The 21,038-nt window shown below is 44.6% G+C and overlaps 1 protein-coding gene across 3 annotated transcripts in view; it reads left to right on the forward strand.

Annotated features, from left to right (window-relative positions):
• Positions 1 to 21,038, forward strand: part of C9orf72 (C9orf72-SMCR8 complex subunit) — a 114,285-nt gene that overhangs the window by 73,662 nt on the left and 19,585 nt on the right. For all 3 annotated transcript variants that reach the window (XM_033919873.1, XM_033919857.1, XM_033919864.1), the window contains exons 6-7: positions 1,302 to 1,418; positions 17,342 to 17,577. In XM_033919873.1, coding sequence (XP_033775764.1) covers positions 1,302 to 1,418; positions 17,342 to 17,577 — 353 coding nt within the window. The remainder of the gene's footprint in view (positions 1 to 1,301; positions 1,419 to 17,341; positions 17,578 to 21,038) is intronic.

A 21,038-nucleotide genomic window follows, 5' to 3' on the forward strand; every position in this document is an offset into this window, starting at 1 on the left:
TTATGTTCTTGTATTGAACAGAATGCCTCCAGCATCGATCCTTGAGGCACTCCACTACTCACTTTTCCTTACTCCAAGCAAATTCCATTAACCACCACCCTCTGGCATCTGTCCGTCAACCAGTTTCTAATCCAGTTCACCACTTTGGATCCTAACTTCAGCCTGTGAAATTTATTCAAGAGCCTCCTATGAGGAATTGTGTCAAAGGCTTTGCTGAAATCTAAGTAAATTACAGTACATCTAGTGCACATCCTCTATCCAGTTCTCTGATTACCCAGTCAAAGAATTCAGATTTGTTTAGCATGCTTTACCTTTAGTAAAACCATATTGCCTCGGATCTTGTAACCCATTAGATTCTAGGAAATTCATTATCCTTTCCTTCAGCAATGCTTCCGCTATTTTTCCAATAACCGAAGTGAGGCTTGCCGGTCTATAGTTTCCTGTTCATCTAACATGATCTTATCTACCCACACTACCTAAAAATCTTATTGCTGAGTTCTGCAATGTCTGGAGTTTATGCAAATCCACAGCTGCTAATCCAATCAAAATTGTGTTAGCATAATTCAAGCTTGCCAGAAATATCCTTCAACCTTTTTCTTCTCTCACTGTGAAAGTAAGGAAAAGGTCAAGACATTTCCAAGTCCATCCCAACAAAGCCTTTATTATTTCCTGACACTTCCAAGCTTTGCAGTGACATGAGAGGGTGAATCCGCTGGCTAACCCTAGAGTGGGAAAAGCAGCAGCTTGAAATAGGCCCAAGCATGTTCTTGAGCAACATTTGGAGAGGAAGAGAAAACTTGTTTTCCACAGGAGTTCTTTCAGGTCTCTTCTCGACTGTCTTCTCCCTTCTCACATTGAGAGAGCTTCTCTCACACACATACCCTTGTCATGTATTTCACTAGCCATACATTAGTAGAGCACAATGTGTCAACTTCATGTGAAATTAAAACTGAATAGAAAAACTGTGACAAAGTTGCACAACTGGCCTTGATTTGAGCTTCAGACTAGTGTTTCTAGGGCTGAACATATCTGGGCACATGGCCGTGAATGGGCAATATTCAGGTGTTGTCTGTGGGCACTTTTTTGTATAATTAATTTAATCATAAGTATTCAGAGGAAAAATGTCACCTAATCTTGTTGCTATCAATGCATGATTCTCTTTTATAAAAGACAAGAAACAGCAATTAGATTGTGTTTTGCCGCCTCTACTGTAGTGCAGTATGACAGAGCCTAGTGAGTGATGGAACTGTGTTTTGTGCCCTAGAAGAGCCATCTTTCTATGAGACCTCTCTCCATTGCAGGTGGTACGGACTCTTTGTCTCTTTCTGACTCCCTCTGAGCGGAAGTGTTCCAGGCTCTGCTGGACTGATTCTTCTTTCAAGTATGAGTCTGGGCTGTTTGTACAAGGACTGCTGAAGGTAAGCCATCCTTTGCACCTCTGATTGCCCCTCACACTGTGTTCCCTAGTGTGCTCAAGTGGCTTTTGGTTTTAGATATAATTTTGTTCCCCCGCAATTCACAGAAGTGGAGAAAATGATGAGGGTACCTTGTCTTCATTCTGACCATATTCATAACTTGCTTAAACCTATAGCATGAGTGAGTATGAATCTTATCTCCCCTTAAGTCAACAGCTCTTCTTTCATATACAGTGGTACCTTGGATTACGAGCATAATCCATTCCAGGAGCATGCTCATAATCCAAAATGCTCGTTTATCAAAGCGAGTTTCCCTATAGGAAATAATGGAAACTCGCTTTGAAGCGTTCTCCCCACTCCCCATGAGAACCGGCATTGCTCCCCCCGAAGGCCCCCCCTGCGATCCAGCACCCCCCCCCCCCCCCCCCCCGTGATTCGGCACCCCCCCCGACGCGATTGGGCACCCCCTACCACAATCCGGCACCCCCCCCCCCGACGTGATTGGCCACCCCGCCACGATCCGGCACCCCCCCCCCCCCGCTGCGATTGGGCACCCCCCCCCCCGCCGTTTCTTACCCTCATCTGGGCACCGGCATGTCTTGTGCTTGGTGCCGGTGCCCGAAGATCGGCCTCCTCTTCTGCTGGGCCTTGAACTGCCCAGATGAGGGTAAGAAGCGGAGGGGGGGTGCCCGATCGCAGCAGGTGGTAGCCAGTCGCGTCGGGGGGAGTGCCGGATCGTGTCAGGGGGGTGCCGGATTGCAGGGGGAGGGTGCCGGATTGCGGGGGGGCACTCGTAAATCAAGCCATGCTCGGTTTCCGAGGCACCGATTTTGCAAATGTTTTGCTCGTCTTGCAAATCACTCGCAAACCGGTGCACTCGTAAACGAGGTACCACTGTATAAACTCATTTTTGGTAGCTTACATATGTGTTATTGGAATATGAGATAATCTCACCATATGCTGTGGCTTTTTTGGTACAGTATTTCTAGCCTAAAGGAAGTTAATACATGAAGTTACTGTTTAGTTGTAGTCCAAGTTTGTATTTCAGATAAACTGCCTGTGTTTATTCCAGATCGGGTTTTGTATATGTCCTGCTTCGCAGGACCAGGGCCTGAATAGAAAAATAGGAGCTTGTAAACTGTAGCATGCAGTGTTTCTCATATGTCTATGGGGCAAAATGCATAGTTCAGAGTCAAAAGCTGTCAGGCTCCTTTGAAGACTTGACACTGATTTTACCAGGTTAATTCTTTGAGTTCCTGTTGCTGACACTGGCAAGAATCTACAGCAGTGGTTCCCAACCCTGTCCTGGAGGACCACCAGGCCAATCGGGTTTTCAGGATAGCTCTAATGAATATACATGGAGCAGATTTGCATGCCTGTCACTTCCATTATATGCAAATCTCTCTCTTGTATATTCATTAGGGCTAGCCTGAAACCCCGATTGGCCTGGTGGTTCTCTAGGACAGGGTTGGGAACCACTGATCTACAGTATATTTTTCTTCCCGCTGATTCTGCCAATTAGAGCTGAATTTTTGTGGGTCTACTTGGTGTGGTGGCTTATGACTGTTCTGCACCAGCCCCCTGGCCACCACCAGAATACAATAGATTCTTAGGCAAGCTATTCCAGTAGCCAAATAGATGCAGTGAGACTTGCATATTTTAGCCAGCATTAGGCTATCACTGGAGCTATACCAGTGATGCACATTGTGATGCATCTGCTGTTTTGGAATAGCTTCCTATGTGTGTCCTCTGGCTTCTTCCCCCATAACTTTCCCACACAGGTTTCTTGCTTTCTCTCTGGCTTCAATCCCAGCATGGGCTTCCTTCATCACTAGTGTGACCATATGGCTCCAGAAAAAAGGGGACAGATTGAGACATCCGGGTTTTACTTCCATTGAAAGCAACCAAGATGTCTCAATCTGTTCTCCTTACTTCCATTGCTTTCAATGGAAGTAAAAGCCGGATGCCTCAATCCGTCCCTTTTTTTCTGCAGCCATATGGTCACACTATTCATCACCTACAGCCCTCGTTGACTTCCAGCAACATAGAGCTTATTTTTCACAACAAAAGGCCTTTAAAGCCCATTTAGTAGATTCCCCGTCTTGTCTCAAATGTGGCTTTGGTGTCAGCACTTTGTTTAATGCTTTTTGGAATTGCCCTTATATACAGATATTTTGGAAAAAGATCGCTGATTATATAAATACTCTTCTCTGGTCATGAGTGTAGAGCTTTTTCAAGCTTTTGATTTTGGCGAGCACTGTAGACTTAAGGGTTAGAAATAAGGGGCAAATGTTGTTTATGCAGAATTCAGTCTTAGTGGAGAAATAATGTATTCTTCAGTATTGGTTGGATAATGAAACTCCCTTATTCTGGCACTGAAGGAACCACTTATATATATTTATGATGTGGGAGGCTAAAGAAGCACATTTAACCCTCAAATGTAGAAAGTATTTTCTAGCAATTTGGCAACCTTACATACAGTCTCTTAATTCAAGAATGAGGACTCTGATTTTAAATAAGTTACAAATATACATAGAGGGGCATAGTCAAAAGAAAAGTCTAAGTCCGTTTTGGCCTAACTCACAAGTCGTCCAAAGTCAGACACGGGAAAAGGTCCATTTTCAAAAAATACATCCAGCATATTTTTTTATTTGAAAATCGTCCAACTGTACATCCAGCCGTCTGATCGTCCAGACCGCTAAGTCTTTATACCCCATTTTCGTCCAAAAATTCGTCCAAGTCAAAAACGCCTAGAAAAAGACCTTTTGGACGTGGGAGGGGCCAGAAAAGTAAGGGACTGGACACCTAAACATGGCAACAGAGTAGTGGGGCACCTTACAGGGAACTGCTGTGAACTTCACAAAAAGGGTGCCACATAAACATCTCACAACAGCTCCCTTATAGGTCATGGTGAGCCCCCACAAAACACCCCCCAGAATATACTAGACCCACCTATCTACCACCCCAATAGCCCTTATGTCTGCGGGAGCCACTTATATGGCAGTACAAAGGGGCTTGGGGGATTTTGGGGAGGTGCACATGTTTCTCCATGAATGCAGTGATTAGAGTGGCTTATGGGCCTGGGTCCTCCTCTCCATGGTTCACTAACCCACCCCCAAGACCACTTATGCCACCTCTGTGCATCTCTACTAGGCTTTCCTATGCCAGGCTGCCAGGTGCTGATGTTCTGGAGGCAGATATGTAAAGTTGTTATTATGTTTTTTAGGGGGGGTCAGTGATCACTGGGGCTGTGTGTGGGGGTCTGTACTTTGTGTTTGCAGTGCTTATCTGGTCACTTTGGATACCTTTTGTGGACTTAGACCTGGTTTTAGATGGCCTAAGTCACAACATCCAAGTTCCGTCTAGGCAGTGTTATAAAACATTCGGTTATGCATGCAGTATGACTAAGTCTAGGATGGCTCACATCCCGCCCAAATCCTGCCCTCACCACTCCTCCTAAAACGCCCCTTATAGCTCTGGTCGTTCAGCAGCACTGTGAAGGCCTAAGTCGTTTTTAAATAAGTCTAAAACCCCTTTCGATTATCAGCACTTGGATTTTTTTTGTTACCGATCGTCCACATGCCGATTTAGGCCGGCTTTAAGACATTTTTCTGTTTCGATTATGAGCCCCATAATGTTTGGGATATATTGTAAATTGGGCTTGTATTTTATTCTGGTCCTCAGTTTGCTGTGTAAAGATTGATTGAATTGGGGGAGGTAGGGTGCTTTGCTTTGGAGTTTGAGGGGAATAGGCTCTAAGAAATAAAGCCTCCCTCTCATGTTACTGGATTGTTTATTTACACAAAATAAATTAAAAATTTAACCTCCCCTCCCCCCTTTTTACAAAATAGTAGTGCGGTTTTTAGCGCCAGCCGCGGTGGTATCAGCTCCGATTCTCATAGAATTCCTATGAGAGTCGGAGCTGGTACCACTGCGGCTAAAAATATATGCTACTGTTTTGTAAAAGGGAGGGTGAATAAGGTTCTCTTGCTTAGGTTTAAAGGAGCTTTGGATTATCTTTGTACACTGTGAAATATTTATCTGCTAAATGTTTTATTGTTCCTTGATTTATGTTTATTAATAAAAGTGATTTTTCACTAAAAGACCATTTTATGCTGCTCCTCCCTAGCATCCAACCGTGTTCAAATAACCTTAGTACCTACATGTGCATGTTCAGTTTTTATTCAGAGCCTTTCAGAAGAACATTGTTGTGGTAGCTGGAGTTAGAACCTATGATACAAGATTCTGGAAGGAGCTTTGCATGATGCCTGTCTTTGACTAGGATCAATGAAAGAGCGAGCCTGTTCAAATAGAAAGGAACATCCTCAGCTAGTCGGGGATGGAAGGCTCATGGCACCAGAATAGCAGAACTTCCAAATAAACTGAAATCTATAAAAAAAAAGAGGAACCTACCGGGACTGAAAAAAAAAATCCAGCTTTATGCCCAGCCGCTCCTTCATCTTTATGCCAGTAAAATGAGGACAAATTAGCTTACCTTGCTGGCATCATGCTAGGTAGGATGCAGTTTCCTTTTAAGCATGGCTTTGTGTGTACATTATCATACTCCAGGGAGCACCTTCTTAGTTCCAGAGAGAAGAAACCCCAGTTTAAAGTAGATGTTCCCTCTATATCCAGAGGGAGGGGGAGGGGGAGGAGAGCAGTGAGGTGTAGGAAGCTGTTAATGCCCTTCATTTTGGCATTCACCGCCTTTTGAGACCTCAAGAAATATCTCGTGGAGTAGGATTTGATTTGCCTGGTTTACGGTTTATTATTGCGCTTTCTATACCGCTGTTCATCCATTAATATCAAAGCCGTTCAGTTGAAATAAAATCAAACCAAAATTACAGTATAAAATACATTAAAAGCTTGACATCTTATGCCTTGCCTCCAGAAGACTCGATACATTGCTGCTACCACAACTGGAGCAGAGTTTCCCCTCTGGTCCACCTGTCAGTGATAGAGGCGGTTTGATTAATGTGGGCACACTGGAACATTTAGCTCTAGGCCACAGCGTTATGCCTCTGGAATGCTTTGCTCCTGGGGCAAGGCCATTAAAAAAAGATTTCTACAGCTCAGCTGTTATTGCAGAATGTCATGACAGTCTTTCTAGCAGACAAGAGGAGATAAATCCTCCCAGTTTACACAGTGCCAAAGTCATGGCAAAATAACATCACTTCAGAAAGAAAAGGAAAGTAAAAAAAAATGTAGTGTTCCATAAGAGTATCAAAACTGAAGTTTTGTGGATAAAATATTTGGTGTGTTGGTGGTGGCAGGGTGCCACTGTGCTTATTCTTACACAAATACCGTCTCCATTGTGTAACCTAACAACTGATCTTATTACTACATTTTGGTGGGGGGGGGTTGCTATCCCTTCCTAACTAAGCATTTGAGTTTGCTTTAAAACAATGTAAGAACCTTGCAACCTTCCATACAAACCCAGAGTGTAGTCCCATTTTATTGGTATAAATTCTCCTCCTGGAGAAATTCTGCACTACATTTTTGAAACTTCAGCAAAATTCTGTGCTGTTTATTTGTAGTATATTTGCACAGACTTTCCCAATCCTAAGGCCTGAAATTCCATCTTTCCATTTGTTTCTCAAGCTCCAGCCTTCCCAGTTCTATCTCTCACTCCAACTGCAATTTTTTTCTCTCCAACTCTCAGCAAGACCTCTAATTCTGTCTCTAAAGTCATCTCCTCCCTTTCTCCTAGGCACATACTCGATCTCTTAACTCTTCCTCCCACCAGGCATACCCCCACACACACACCCCTCTCATTCTTTCTCCTCCTCTCCCCAGATATCATTGTATCTCCATGGCACATCCTCATTTTTATTGTTCCCAACTTTAGTGAAACACTTTTAAGCTTTCGCTTCTGCCTCTACCATTCCCATGGTATGTCCTTGGTTTTTTCTTTTCCCCTCCCAAAAATCCTAATGGCGCACTTTTGCAGCTTTTGCTGCTCCCCTCTCTCCATGGCACACTCACCTTCCTCTATCCTCCCCACCCTCACCATGACACACTCACTTTGCTTTGCCTCTCCTCCAGCCCTCCTCATAGCACACTCATTCTATGACCTGTTCCACCTTTCAATCTCACACTCACCCTGTTCTGCTCTCCCACCCCACTGGCAAACTTGGCTTGTTCTTTCTCCCTCCCCTCCCCATGGCACATTTACCTTTGATTGCTCCACCCACCCCCCCTTCTGAGGTTCACATAAGCTGACTGGTCTGAATTGGCAGAGGAGGAGGAAGTGACCCGATTTGCAGTGATTTACTTTCTCCTCCTGCCATGTGGTGATTTGCAGTAGTGCTGCCTGATTCAGAGAATAATTCTTCGATTTCATTTGGCCTATTGAATTGATTTTTCAATTCGATTCACTTTTCCCGCCCAATTGGGCATCTTTTTCAAACATCCTGGTGGGTTTATTTTGTGATCTCTTCACCCACCCCACCCCCCTTTGCCCTCTTCAACCCTACGTTGGTGCTGTGGTGTAAATAAAGCAATATTTTTCCTTTCTCTGTTAGGTCATAGCTCACACTCGTTGTCTAACACGAGCTCTGACAGGATACACATTTCAAATCTGACATATTGTAATCACAAAATAGAAAATAAAATTATATTTTTGTTGTCTGGTCATTTTATTATTCAAATTAAGGTGGTCCCAGGTTCTGGTTTCTGTTTGTCTTCTGTCACCAGGGTCTCCTGCCCATTTGACATTTTCTTCTTTGTCTGTGATCACCATTCATCTTCCATCTCTGCACGTTCCCTTCCACTGCCATATCCAACATTTCTGTTTCCCACTGTCTATCATCTCTCACTATCTCTCTCTCCCTGCCTTATGCTCTAGGTCAGGGGTGCCCACACTTTTTGGGCTTGCGAGCTACTTTTAAAATGACCAAGTCAAAATGATCTACCAACAATATAATTAAAAAAAAACACAACGCACACTGTACGCATAGAAAATGTTAATTATCATTCCTATTCCAGGGTTTTTCAAAGAGGTCAAAGCAGATGACTCTATGCACTATCACCTCAGTAACAACCATACAAAAATAGACAAATATACCCCCCTCCCTTTTTACTAAACACGATAGCAGTTTTTAGAGCGCAGGGAGCTGCGCTGAATGCCCTGCGCTGCTCTCGACGCTCATAGGCTCCCTGCGCTAAAAAAACTCTATTGCGGTTTAGTAAAAGGGGACCTTAGTGTAAAATATAGACAGCAGATATAAATTGAGACACATTTCGATCACTAAATTTAAAATAAAATCATTTTTCCTACCTTGTCTGGTGATTTCATGAGTCTCTGGTTGCACTTTCTTCTTCTGACTGTGCATCCAGTCTTTCTTCCCTTCTTTCAGCCTGTATGCTTCCTCTCCTCCACACCTCATTCCCTCCCCCAACTTTTCCTTCCTCTCTCCCTGCCCTTTCTTTCTCTCTGCCTCCCTTTCCTTTTTTTCTGTTTCTCTTCTTTCCTTCTGTCTCCCTGCCTGCCCTTTTTCTTTCTTTCTTTCTCCCTGCCCTCCCCCAAGACACTGCCACTGCCATCGGGGACCCAAACTGCCATCGGGGACCAGGACCCAAACCGCCACCAATAACACGCCCAAAAGCCGACGCCGCCCCAACCTCTCCCTGCTTCGGCCGACCAGCATCGCGAGGAACTGTTGGGGTAAATGCTGCCGGGTCCTGCCTTCGCGGAAACAGAAAGTAGGCAGGACCCGGCAGCAAGAAGAGGAAATGCTTCACTAACATGTCTCCCGCCTTAGCCCGTAGCGAACGCTTGCTTCAGGGCTCTCAACATGTGCGTGCCGGCTTCCCTTCTCCCCCCCTCCCCCTCCCCGGGCATAACTTCCGGTTTCGGAGGGATGAGAAGAGAAGCCTGCACGCACACGTTAGAGCCCGGAGCATAAGTTCGCTACGGGCTGAAATCTCCAAGCCGGTTTTTTGTTCAGCAGCGGCAGATGACAGCTGGGCGGATCGCCCAGCTAAAAGGCCCTAGGTAGAAAGAACACTGGAGAGGAAGGCTGATCGGCCCGTAGATCAGGACGGCAACACGAGTGCGATCGACTCGAGTTGCCTTCCTGAGCTACTGGTCGATCGCGATCGACGCGTTGGGCACCCCTGCTCTAGGTCAAACCTCTCTATTCCCCTCCATGCAGCATCTCTCCCTTCCTCCCCTCCATTATCATGTACAACATTTCTTTCTCTCTCCCTTCCCTCCACTCTTTGTTTAATATTTCTCCCTCTCTCTTCTCCATGCATGTCTCTCTCTTCTCCACCATATGCAGGATTTCTTCTCCTCATCTTTTTGCATCTCTCCCTTTTTCTTCTCCCCCCTCCCCCCATGTCCATCAGTTCTTCTTCCCTCCTATCCCTCCTGTGCAGCATCTTTCAATCCCCCTCCCAACCCCCCTGAGCAGCAGCTTTCCATCCTTCCTATCCTCCTGACTGCCCCCCTCCCCCCACCATGAGATCTGACATACCTTCAGCCCTCCCAAAGCAGTGGTGGCCAGCAGGTAGAGGCAGCGTGGTGAACAGGCTGCTTCTGGCCTGTCCCACCAGGGTTTCCCTCTGCCAGTGATGTCATCAATAATGCAGCAGAGGGAAGACCCCCAACAGGGCAGGCCAGGAGCAGCCTGTTCACCACACTGCCTCTACCTGCCTGCCACTGTCAGTGCTGCTGCTGCTTTAGGAGACTAGAGGGTATGGCATGCACTGAATCAGTGAGTTTGATTTTCTTAGAAAACGAATCGATTCACCAACATGAATTGATGAATCAATTTGAATTGGCAAATCAGGCAGTACTAGTTTGCAGAGGAGAGGGAAACAGACGAGGGAGAGATCTGATGGTGACAATAAGTGCAGAATTCTGTGTTTGTGGGACTGGGGAATTCTATGAAAATTCTGTGCTGTGCAGTTGTACAGAACTCCCCTAGGAGTAAAATTTCTCTATTTCCCACTCTCATCTTTCGGTAGCATAGTCACGTCAATGAATATGCTCACCTCATGTTTTCTAGGGAATGTTTTTCAGCTGTACACTGCCATGGATGAGTCTCTTCATAAAGGTGGTTAATAAATCTCAATAAATAAAATCAATTTTCTGATACTGGGATTTGTAAAAAAAAAAAAAAGTAACATGGAAAATATAAGCAGTGAAGTTTGCTTTCACCTTACATTTTTTTGTGATGCTAGTGTGGATTCAGGTTTTACTGATGCCCATTACCTTATCCTCTACACTCCAGGGGTAGTCAGAATCATGGCCTTGTAGTTTCTTGGAAGCACTTGGGTATCTATCTGTTGGGTACCTTTTAGTATATAAGGAAATGTTGCACAATAAGTTTCCATTATATGTATGCAGCCTGTGTTCAGAGAGGAAGACCTTGCCACACTGCTTTCTGGTTGCTCTTCTTCAGTAGTATCACACTGACATCTAGTGGTGATGAGAAGGAATGACACTGCAGATTTCCTCGTAGAAATGCCCCCCCCCCCCCCAAAAAAAAAAAAAAATGCAGTACCATTCCATAAGGAGGACAGGTTTTAGCATATAACCTCCCTTCCTTGAATGAGCAGTCAGTCATCAGGATCATATGCAGTGCAGCCTGTAGTAAATTAGTCATACCCTCCAGTATTACCTATTACAATAGCATGGTTTCCTGTAGAACAAAATGCTAGCTAATACACTGCCAGCTCACATGCTTATGAATACTCTGCACAAATTGTATGCAAGTGCGTACATGTATGGAGTAGACATTCTCAGCAGTAGAATTTGAACAGCTCTTAAACTTGCATAGAAACAAAGGTTTCTCCTTTTTAACAGCATTAAATGACACTTTGGGAGTATTTAGTGGTGCTTTGCCTTTTTGTCTTACATGTAACAAGAATAACAGCTGCAGATATAGAAAATGAGAGCTTCTCCCTTCTAACAGATGTGTGTGGGTGCACGCTAGTGATGGGCAGCCAGAAAATGTTCATTTCTCTGAGGACAAGCAGGACAGTGCATCTTGCATCTGGGTGACATCATCTGATGGAGTCTGCTGCCAATGCCACCCATGTGTAATAGGGGATTGGGACTTGTATACCACCTTTTTGAATTTAAAAGGCTTTTGGCAACACCATATCAAGCATGCGCAAGTGCCTTCTCTCTCATTGTGGATATCCTAAAATTTCAACTGGCCGGGTGGTCCCTGAGGACTGGGTTGAAAACCACTGGCCTAGATTACATAACCTGTGCAATTTGCTATCTATTATTGATCCTAATCGCCTCTGTTGTCACCATACAAATTCACCAGGGGACAGCAGCAGCAGTCCAGCTAATACTTCATTGGAAGTCGCCCAAAGAAAACAAGTGGTGGTGTTTAGGGGTGCATCTTTGGGCAGCGTTACAACCCCCACAACTACTACATCAACCCATACTACTATCACCGCCCAAAACTTTCTCTTCCCCCAAGCACACACACAAATAGAATAACAGGCCCAATATATGCCCACCCACAAGCACCCTCTGAACATACATACAGGGATTGTATATTTACAATTCCCTATCCCTTATGGCAGGGGTGCCCAAAAGGTCGATCGCGATCGACCAGTAGATCGTGAAGGCAACGTTAGTCGATCGCAGATCCCATCCCAGGCTCCGTGATAGACTCGCGTTGCCTTCGTGTTCTACCTGCTTACTGATGCTGTAAACAGAAGCCAGGGCCGACCAGCCTTCCTCCCGACGTCAATTCTGACATCAGAGAGGAAGTTCCGGGCCAGCCAATCGCTGCCTAGCTGGCCTGGAACTTCCTCTCCAGAATTGACATCTGACATCTCTCCAGATGTCAGAATTGATGTCAGGAGGAAGGCTGGTCGGCCCAGCACTTCTACGTCGGGAAGCCAGGAGAACTCACAACTCGGCAGGGGTGGCGGCTTGGGGACCTGTTTCCCGATGGCAGTGGCTGATGCTTGTGGGAAGGCAGGGAGAAAGAAGGGAGGCAGGGAGACAGAAAGAAAGAAGAGAAACAGAACGAAAGAAAGGGGGCATGGAGAAAGACAGACAGAAAGAAAGGGGAAGGGAGACAGAAAGACAGACAGAAAGAAAGGGGCAGGGAGAAAGAAAGAAAGGGGAGGGTAGGGAGAGAGGAAGGAAAAGTTGGGGGAGGGAATGAAGTCTGGAGGAGAGGAAGCATACAGAAGGCTAAAAGAAGGGAAAAAATATTGGATGCACAGTCAGAAGAAGAAAGTGCAACCAGAAATTGATGAAATTACCAAACATAAAGGTAGGAAAAATGATTTTATTTTCAATTTAGTGATCAAAATGTGTCCGTTTTGAGAATTTATATCTGCTGTCTTTATTTTACACTATGGCCTCCCTTTACTAAACCGTAATAGCGGTTTTTAGTGCAGGGAGCTTATAAGCATCAAGAGCAGCGCGGGGACCTGCACTAAAAAACGCTATCACGGTTTAGTAAAAAGGGAGTGGATATATTTGTCTATTTTTGTATAGCTGTTACTGAGGTGACATTGCATAGTCATCTGCCTTGACCTCTTTGAAAAATCCCCAGAATATAAATACTAATTAACATTTTCTCTGCGTATAGTGTGCTTTGTGGGGTTTTTTTTACTTTATTGTTGGTAGATCATTTTGACTTGGCCATTTTAGAAGTAGCTCACAAGCCCAAAAAATGTGGGCATCCCTGCCTTATGGGCTATGTTCCCTCTAAGCTGAGCACATGAGCAATTAGTCACATATTCTAGGAACATCGCACACAGATTTTACATATTGCTCACAAAAATACTTGCAAATCTGGCTTTTAGAACTAATTGTTCACATGAAAAAAAAATGTACAACTTGTTGCTCAAATGAAAACAAATTTGCAAACACCCGGCCAGTCCTTAGGGGAGTATTGCTTATGGGATGCATCCTTATTCATTATGATCTATATTTCAGTTTTCATTATTAATTGTACTGTGAAAACTAATGATAGGCTCATACAGTTTTCTTACTGGTTTCTATATGTACTATCAACCAGTATCTGTTTCTGTGAGCAGGGTCAGAGTAAGACATTGGCAAACTATATACATTGGGCTAAATATTTAGGTGGCCCCATCAGATGTGCTCTGATCTCAAACATTTAGGATTGCCAGCTGTCCAGTTCTTTTTCCAGAATTCAACAGATTTTTGCACTAATTTCTAGTATGTTTGGACATGTTTCTGAGTTTAAAATTTCTGTCTTTAGTTCTTGTACAATCCCACTCTATTCCTGGACTAGTGGGTTATTTTCCCGTACTCACTAGAGCTTGTAGGAAGCCTCATTATACAGAATCTTGAGCTCCTCTCCTCTTAACGCAGGACTGCCCCCCAGGAATCCAGTTTCTTTCTTACAAGCCAGACTATAGGAGCACGGCATTTCTGCTTGTGTTTATTTTTCTTTAAACCCAGTTTGTTTTGTTTGCGTTTGCCGCCATCATGCTGCAGAGGTTCCCCACATGAGATTGCAGACTTTGTGGAAAGTCTGTTTCCAGGGGGCTGCCTGTCATTGCACCCTCTAGACAGCCTGCACTTTGGATCGGGGCTCAGGAACCATTCCCTTGGGAGCTCGCTCACCCAAGAATAGTCTACTAGTGGGTCAAGCACAGGCTGCGTGGCTCCATGGAGGTGTGCCAGGGATTAGAGCCAACCGCATCCCCCTGCCAGGTCGTGTGCATGGTGTGTTCGAGAGTGGCAGAGATCCCTGGTTGTGGGTATTGGGCCATTGTGGCAATCAGAAGACTGGCAGTCAATTTTGTTGTTGAGACAGATCTCCCTGTAAGCAGTTTCAGTTTCCATTTCAGCAGTCCACAGCAGCACATGGCACAGTGAGTACAGGGCTGACAGTCTGAATCAGCAATTTTGGGGGGTCTCCAAAAGTGGGTTTTGGGAGGTTTAGGAGTGTGCCCTAGCCCCACCCCACCCCTAAAATCCCAAAATTGCAGTTATTTAACATTCCCGGGCTGTTTATGATAAAAATTAACACCCTCTACAAGCTTCGTTTTTGCAAGAAAACCACTCAGATGGACTCCCCAGGGTGAGATTGCTTGGATTCTTGCCTTATTTTTGCTTGGATGGCTATCCGGCATGCAGCTGTGTTCCACGTGTGCTGTGGTACAGGAGGGGGGTGGAATTTCTTTGGTTCAAGTACCCGCAAGCTCTGTAGGGGGTTCCATTTGTTGTTCCTAACAGAAAATAGGCAAAAGCGGGTCCTGAGGAGTGCGTAGGTACTGTTCCAGGAAAACACAGTCGCAATTTGGTGGCTGAAGCTCACCAGTCCTCCAAGACTTCCAAGTGGGATCTGTAGAAGGCGATTCTTCTCCATGGCAGGAACAAGTCCACAGTGGCAGCCTCTGCGAATGCTTGGAGATGTTATTAGGTCTGGTGTGTCCAGGACCATGAAGATCTGTTGATTCCGTCAGTGCCTCAGATCCTGGATTTCCTTCAGGATGATCTGTCTTAGGGCCTGGCTGTGGCTTCTTTGTGAGTCCAACTTGCTGGTCTCTCCTGTCGCAGCCCTAAACCCTTGGAGGGGCTTTTTGGCATCTCTTCCGGATGTTGTCTCTTTTCTGCAGGGTGCGCTAAGGCTTCAGTCCCTCCTGTGGCCGCCCTGTCCATCTTGGATTCTTCATCTGGTCCTTCGATCTTTGACTCGCCCGTCTTATGAACCTCTGAGCAAGCATCCTTAATGGATCTCTCTGTCAAGACAGTCTTCCTGGGAGCCATTACCTCTGCCCACAGGGATTCTGAACTTCAGACTCTTTCCTGCTGAGATCCTTTCTGCGTATCTCAGATTCTGGTGTGGTTCTGCGCACTGTGTCCTCCTTTCTTCCAAAGCTGGGCTGTGCCTTCCACATTAGTTAGGATGTCCGGCTTCCTTCCTTTCCTCCCTCGGGCTCGTGGGAGCCTGACTGGTTGTTGTGCTCCCTGGATGTGCGCAGGTGCCTGTCGTACATTGGGGTCACAAATGAGTTTCGTCTCTCCATCCACCTGTGTGTCCAGGTGGGCCCTGCCTGAAAGGGCAGGATGGCTTCCAAGGCCACCATTTCCAGATGGATCTGATTGGTTATTTCTTCTGTTTCCATAGCAGCCGGTAAGAAATCTCTCTCCCCCCCCCCCCCCCCCTCTTTTTGATGTGGGCTCAATCTACCAGAAACATTTCTTCCTCTTGGGCTGAGTCCTTGGCGATCTCATTGGAGGAGGTTTGCAGAGTCCTTCTTGCATTCTTTCACCTAATTTTTCCAGATTGATGTGGTGGCCAAGCCAGGATACTGCTTTTGGTTCCTCCAGCAGGCTCATCAATCCCATCCTAACACTATGGGACTATTCTGTTACATCCCACTAGTCCAGGAATAGAGCGGGATTATACAAGAATGAAAGATTAGGCTCTTACCTTTGCTAATCTTCTTTCTTGTAAACCTACACTCTATTCCTGGAACCTGCCCTGGAAGTTGCTGATCTGCCGATTGTCTGCATTTGCAAGTATTGGTAAGCTGGTTTTCTGGGTTTCTGACCAGCCTTTGTAAGAGTACATGCATATGTGGTTAGCATTTTGTCTTGGAGGTCCTTTGTCCCAGCAGCGCAGGCTATGTCTCCTTAGAGCACTGTTTATTGTTCAGGTTTCTACTGTTTAATGACCTGTTTCTATTGTTCCCGATTGTTCTGATTTCATGTGATCAGCAGATTTGGCTTATTTTGGGGGGAGTTTACCCTTACCCCTCTCTTTTCCTTTATCCTCTATAGGTGTTTCTGGCTGCTTTGTCCTGGTGGGGCAGTTCTGAGGTAAGATAGGAAGAGCTCAAGACTTTGTATAATGAGGCATCCTACAAGTTCTGGCAAGTGTGGGAAAATAATCCACTAGTCCAGGAATAGAATGTAGATTTACAAGAAAGAAGAGTAGCAAAGGTAAGAACCTAATCTTTTGCTCTGTAATACTTCCCAATGTATGAGTGAGCCTGCCCTGCCTGTTTCCAATGTAACTAGTAACAGATTGGAGTAGGTTCTAGATAACAGCAAGACAATGGGAGCAGAGTCCTGGAAGTCTGCTTTAGTCATAGGAACAGAGGTGACGAGTTGGGGCAAATTCTTGTGCTGTAGCTGTATCGTTTCTGCATGTGATGGGGGTGGTAAAAATGTCCCCTCCCTCTCCCCCCCATAAAAAGAATGCCCCAAACATTTCTTCTAGTCACAGACACAAAGAAAGTCAATACATAATATATAACTTACACATATACACCCCTTCCCCTCTTGATAAATGTGGAGTTCAGAAGTTTTAACACTTGAATTAAATGAAATGAAGCATGTACACTTCTCCCTCCCTATTTGCGGTTTCAGCGATCACGGTTTCGACTGTTTGTGATTTTTTTTTTGCCTGGGCCCCCGCATCAACCAGAACCGGCTCCGGGACTTGGATCAGGGCTAGGAGGAGGGGGCGATCGGAGGAGGAGGAAGCGATCAGAGCCCTCAGCCGTGGACGCAGCTCCGGTGGCAACTTCATGCATGGACCTTACCTGGTGGTCTAGCAGTGACGTGGGGCAGGAGTGATCTTCCTACACTCCTGCGGCACCCATGCAGAACCATGCTGTGAGTTCCCGTGGTTTCATGAGATTACAACTTTGCACGGGACAGGATTGTAGGAAGATCACTCCTGCCCCACGTCACCGCTAGACCACCAGGTAAGGTCCGGGGGTGGGTCAGTCAGCCAAAAGTTATTCACAAATTTTCCTTATTCATGGGCTGGCTTTGCCCCTAACCCCCGCGAATACGGAGGGAGGACTGTATTTCTAGTTCAACCAGCTTCAGTATATTTATTCCAGCCAAGTATTTGGTCTGTCTTCAGTTCTTAAGAGTCACTGTATATCACACTGTAGTGTGTTTATAAATAGAAAATTGTTAACAAGTATAAACTTTGTCTCTACAGGATGCTACTGGGAGCTTTGTGCTGCCATTCCGCCAAGTAATGTATGCACCATACCCAGCCACCCACATAGATGTAGATGTTAACACGGTGAAGCAGATGCCACCCTGCCATGAGCACACCTACAACCAGAGGCGTTATATGAGGTCAGAGCTGGCAGCTCTCTGGAGGGCTACATCAGATGAGGAGATGGCCTTGGATTCTATCATCCATACAGATGAAAGCTTCACACCTGACCTGTAAGTGCTGTTCCTGTTAGAAGCCTACGCTTATTACAGCTGTAACAGAACAAGTTGTTGCTTAGAAAGGGAAAATATAACTGGCTAGAAGGGAAGGCATGAGGAGTTTGTAAAGAAGAGGAAACTGGGTCATTTAGGAAATCCAGTTTATTTAAACATAAATCTCTTTTCAAGTTAAAGATTTTCCTTTTTTTTTTTTTTTTACCTTTCTGTAAATCCGCTTGCACTCCACAGCTTTCATCCCATGAAAAAAACCAGAATGGTGCAGGAGGTTGCAGACTTGGTTAAGGGAGTCCACATATTTTTTTTTGTTCGCAATCCGTGACTTTGTGATATGTAGCTGTGGACATTATCACGCAGATAATTTTGCGTCATCTGGGTTATATTGTTGAACCTGTTATGTGCTTTGGATCTGAAGTGATTCTTGCTCCAATGTTGACCAGTTTTTACATATCTTATAATCTTTGTAATAGTTCTACTAATAAAGATTTAATTTAAAAGAAATAATTTTGGTGACTTAGATGGATAACTGATAGGGGAGTCTCCCAGTTTATAAATAAAATATCTTTCATGACTTTAAGTCAAAATCAAGGAGTTCAAAAAGTTCTGATCGCGGTTCTTCCTTTTTCCATTTTGATGGGCAGTGCCTGCCCCATCTGTCTTATGAAGCCAGTAAAAGAGAGACTCATGTGGAGATGTGTGTCACTGAGGAGCTAGGGAAGGATCAGATGGTATGCCATAAAACTCTGCTGAGCATTCTGGTAACTCCTCTCCTAAGTAGATGGAGATGTCTTAGTCAGACTGGTCAAAGCATAGGCAGTGGAACACTTTTTTTGTTTGGGGGGCCCAAAAGCTCCGCCCCAAAACCTACCTAAGCTTTGCTCTTGCGATAAACAATACAAACATTTTCCTGTTCCTGTGGTTTGCCGCAATTTACCGTGAGAATGGATCACCGTGTCATTCTCTATTTGCAAGTCCAGAACTTTATTGCTTAGACCAGTATTCTTCAACCTTTTTACACCTATGGACTGGCAGAAATAAAAGAATTATTTTGTAGACGGCATCGGTCCGCAGACCGGCCGTTGAAGAACACTGGGCTAAGTCATGGGCCAGACCCTGCCCATCTCTATCCAATCTCCACCCTAGACCCTGCCCCCATAGTCCTAATTGTAACACTATTTTTTCCATTCATTTTTCATATATACACACACAATATAATCTTATTAACAATGCATCAATCGCACCGCGGACCATCAGTTGAAGAACACAGTTTGGGCCTGATGCACATGCCAGCCCTGTGGACCGGCAGGAAATTTCTGTGGACCGGCACCAGTCCATGGACCGGTGGTTGAAGAACACTGGCTTAGACCACAAGCATTTGTGCATGTTGTTTTCCAGCTGCTTTTTGTTGGTTGGTTTGTTATTTATATGATACCAGATTAGGCATGAACTACTAAAATGAATGGGGATGACATTCTGAATTCATCTTCTTCCATGAACCTCCTCTTCCTTGTGTGCTCCCTCCTCTTCCCCCCCCCCTTTCACTTCTACCATTTGGTTTAAACTGACAATATATTGCCTGAATTATTCCACTTAGAATCCTTTTTTCTGTCACGGAAATATGTAAAACATTGTAGTACAGCCTTTTGTTTATTGTGCCAGAAGTCAATGTACCCAGGGCAGGATTAATTCTTTGAGGGCCCCCAGGCACACAAGTACACTGGGCCCCCCTGGCCCAGTCCCGCCTATGCCCCACCCACATCCATTTATCTGTTTTCTTATTTATTTCCACTTGTATTTCTTTCATTTTTTTTAATTCAAAACAAACAAAGATTAGCATACCAGTGCACAGTTTTTCTTCTATGCAACCCCCAAACATCTCTGAACAATCCTTCCTTCCCTTCAAACCTACTTACCCAGGACTTTAACTCTGAACCCTTTCCATACATATATAAAAGTGTTCAAATATATTGTAAAGCAGTAATACCATCCGAAATACTGTATAAGTCTATATTAATAACCAAGTTTGCAAAGCCTCTGAACTGCCTCACTCTATATCAACCAACTGTAACCCATATGAATGGATAAACAACCAAATCTGTAACTTCTCTAGTACGTTCCACTCCATGTATGTTAACTTGTGACGAAACAACACGGCAAGCAGTCCACACAAAAATCCAACATGAAACAAAAGAAGATCGGCAGAAAATTAAGGAGATTCAAATCAGGTTTATTCAAGGTGCTCCCAAGAACTATGACCGGTGCATTTAGCCAAACAAGGCTAGTCAACGCTAACAGAAAACATGTCATACATACAGAACACAGATATACCCTCACCCAGTATGGAATAAGTAATCACAAACTAAAAATAGAAATATGCAGATAAAGGTTAAACTGAACCGCCAAGAAGCCAAACTGCATACAGTGAAACACCAAAGAAACAATGACACATAGGGCTCCTTTTACTAAGCTGCGATAGCGGTTTTAGCGTGCACTTAGCGCACACAGAATTGCCGCACATGCTAGACACTAACACCAGCATTGAGCTGGCATTAGTTCTAGCCACGTAGCGCAGGTTTAGCGCACGCTAAAAACGCTATCACAGCTTAGTAAAAGGAGCCCATAGCCCCCTAATACTCTGCAAAATATAAATATAGCAAATGTAAATTTGAAGAAACTGACAAACAATCACCACTTTACAAATTAACAAATAGAAATAAAACAAAAATTGAAAATAAAAATATACCATTTTATTTGACTAATCAATTTTTAAATTAACTTTCAGAGACCTTCAGGTCAATATAGTATATTGCTATTACATTATACTGTCCTGACCTGAGAAAGGAGATTTTGGTCTCTAAAAGTTAGTAAAAAAAAGTATTAAAATTAGTCCAATAAAAATATTACCTTATTTTCTGTTTACAAAAGTTTTATCAATACAACTTCAATACTATTTTATTCTAAAGAAACAAAAAAATCTTTTTTCTACCTTTTGTCGTTTCTGCTTTAATCATCTTGTCTTCACTCTCTTCTTTCTATCCAGCATCTTTCCTCTCTCTGTCTTCCATGCAACATCAGCCCCTTCCATCCACTGTCCGCCCTCTCCCTGTTCCATATGGTATCTTCCCTCTTTATATACTCCTTCCATAAACTGTCTATCCTGTGCCCCTTCTCTCCTTTATACATGATTCATTTCAGCTTCACCCCTCTCCATTTTTCTGTCTCCACCCCCTCCCCTCTCTCTTCTTCTTTCCTTCCTTCCTTCCCACTCCACTTCATGGTCTGGCATCTCTATCTCCTTCCCTTCCCTCCCCCATGCCCTGGCATCTCTCTCCCTCCATGCTCTGGCACCTCTTCTCCCTCCGGGTCTGGCATTTGTCTCCTTAGTTTCCATTCCCTCCCCCCATGCTATGGCATCTTTCTCCTCTCCTTCCAACTCCCCTTCCATTATCTGGCATCTC

The sequence above is a fragment of the Geotrypetes seraphini genome, chromosome 1, assembly GCF_902459505.1.
Source record: "Geotrypetes seraphini chromosome 1, aGeoSer1.1, whole genome shotgun sequence".
Classification (NCBI taxonomy): domain Eukaryota; kingdom Metazoa; phylum Chordata; class Amphibia; order Gymnophiona; family Dermophiidae; genus Geotrypetes; species Geotrypetes seraphini.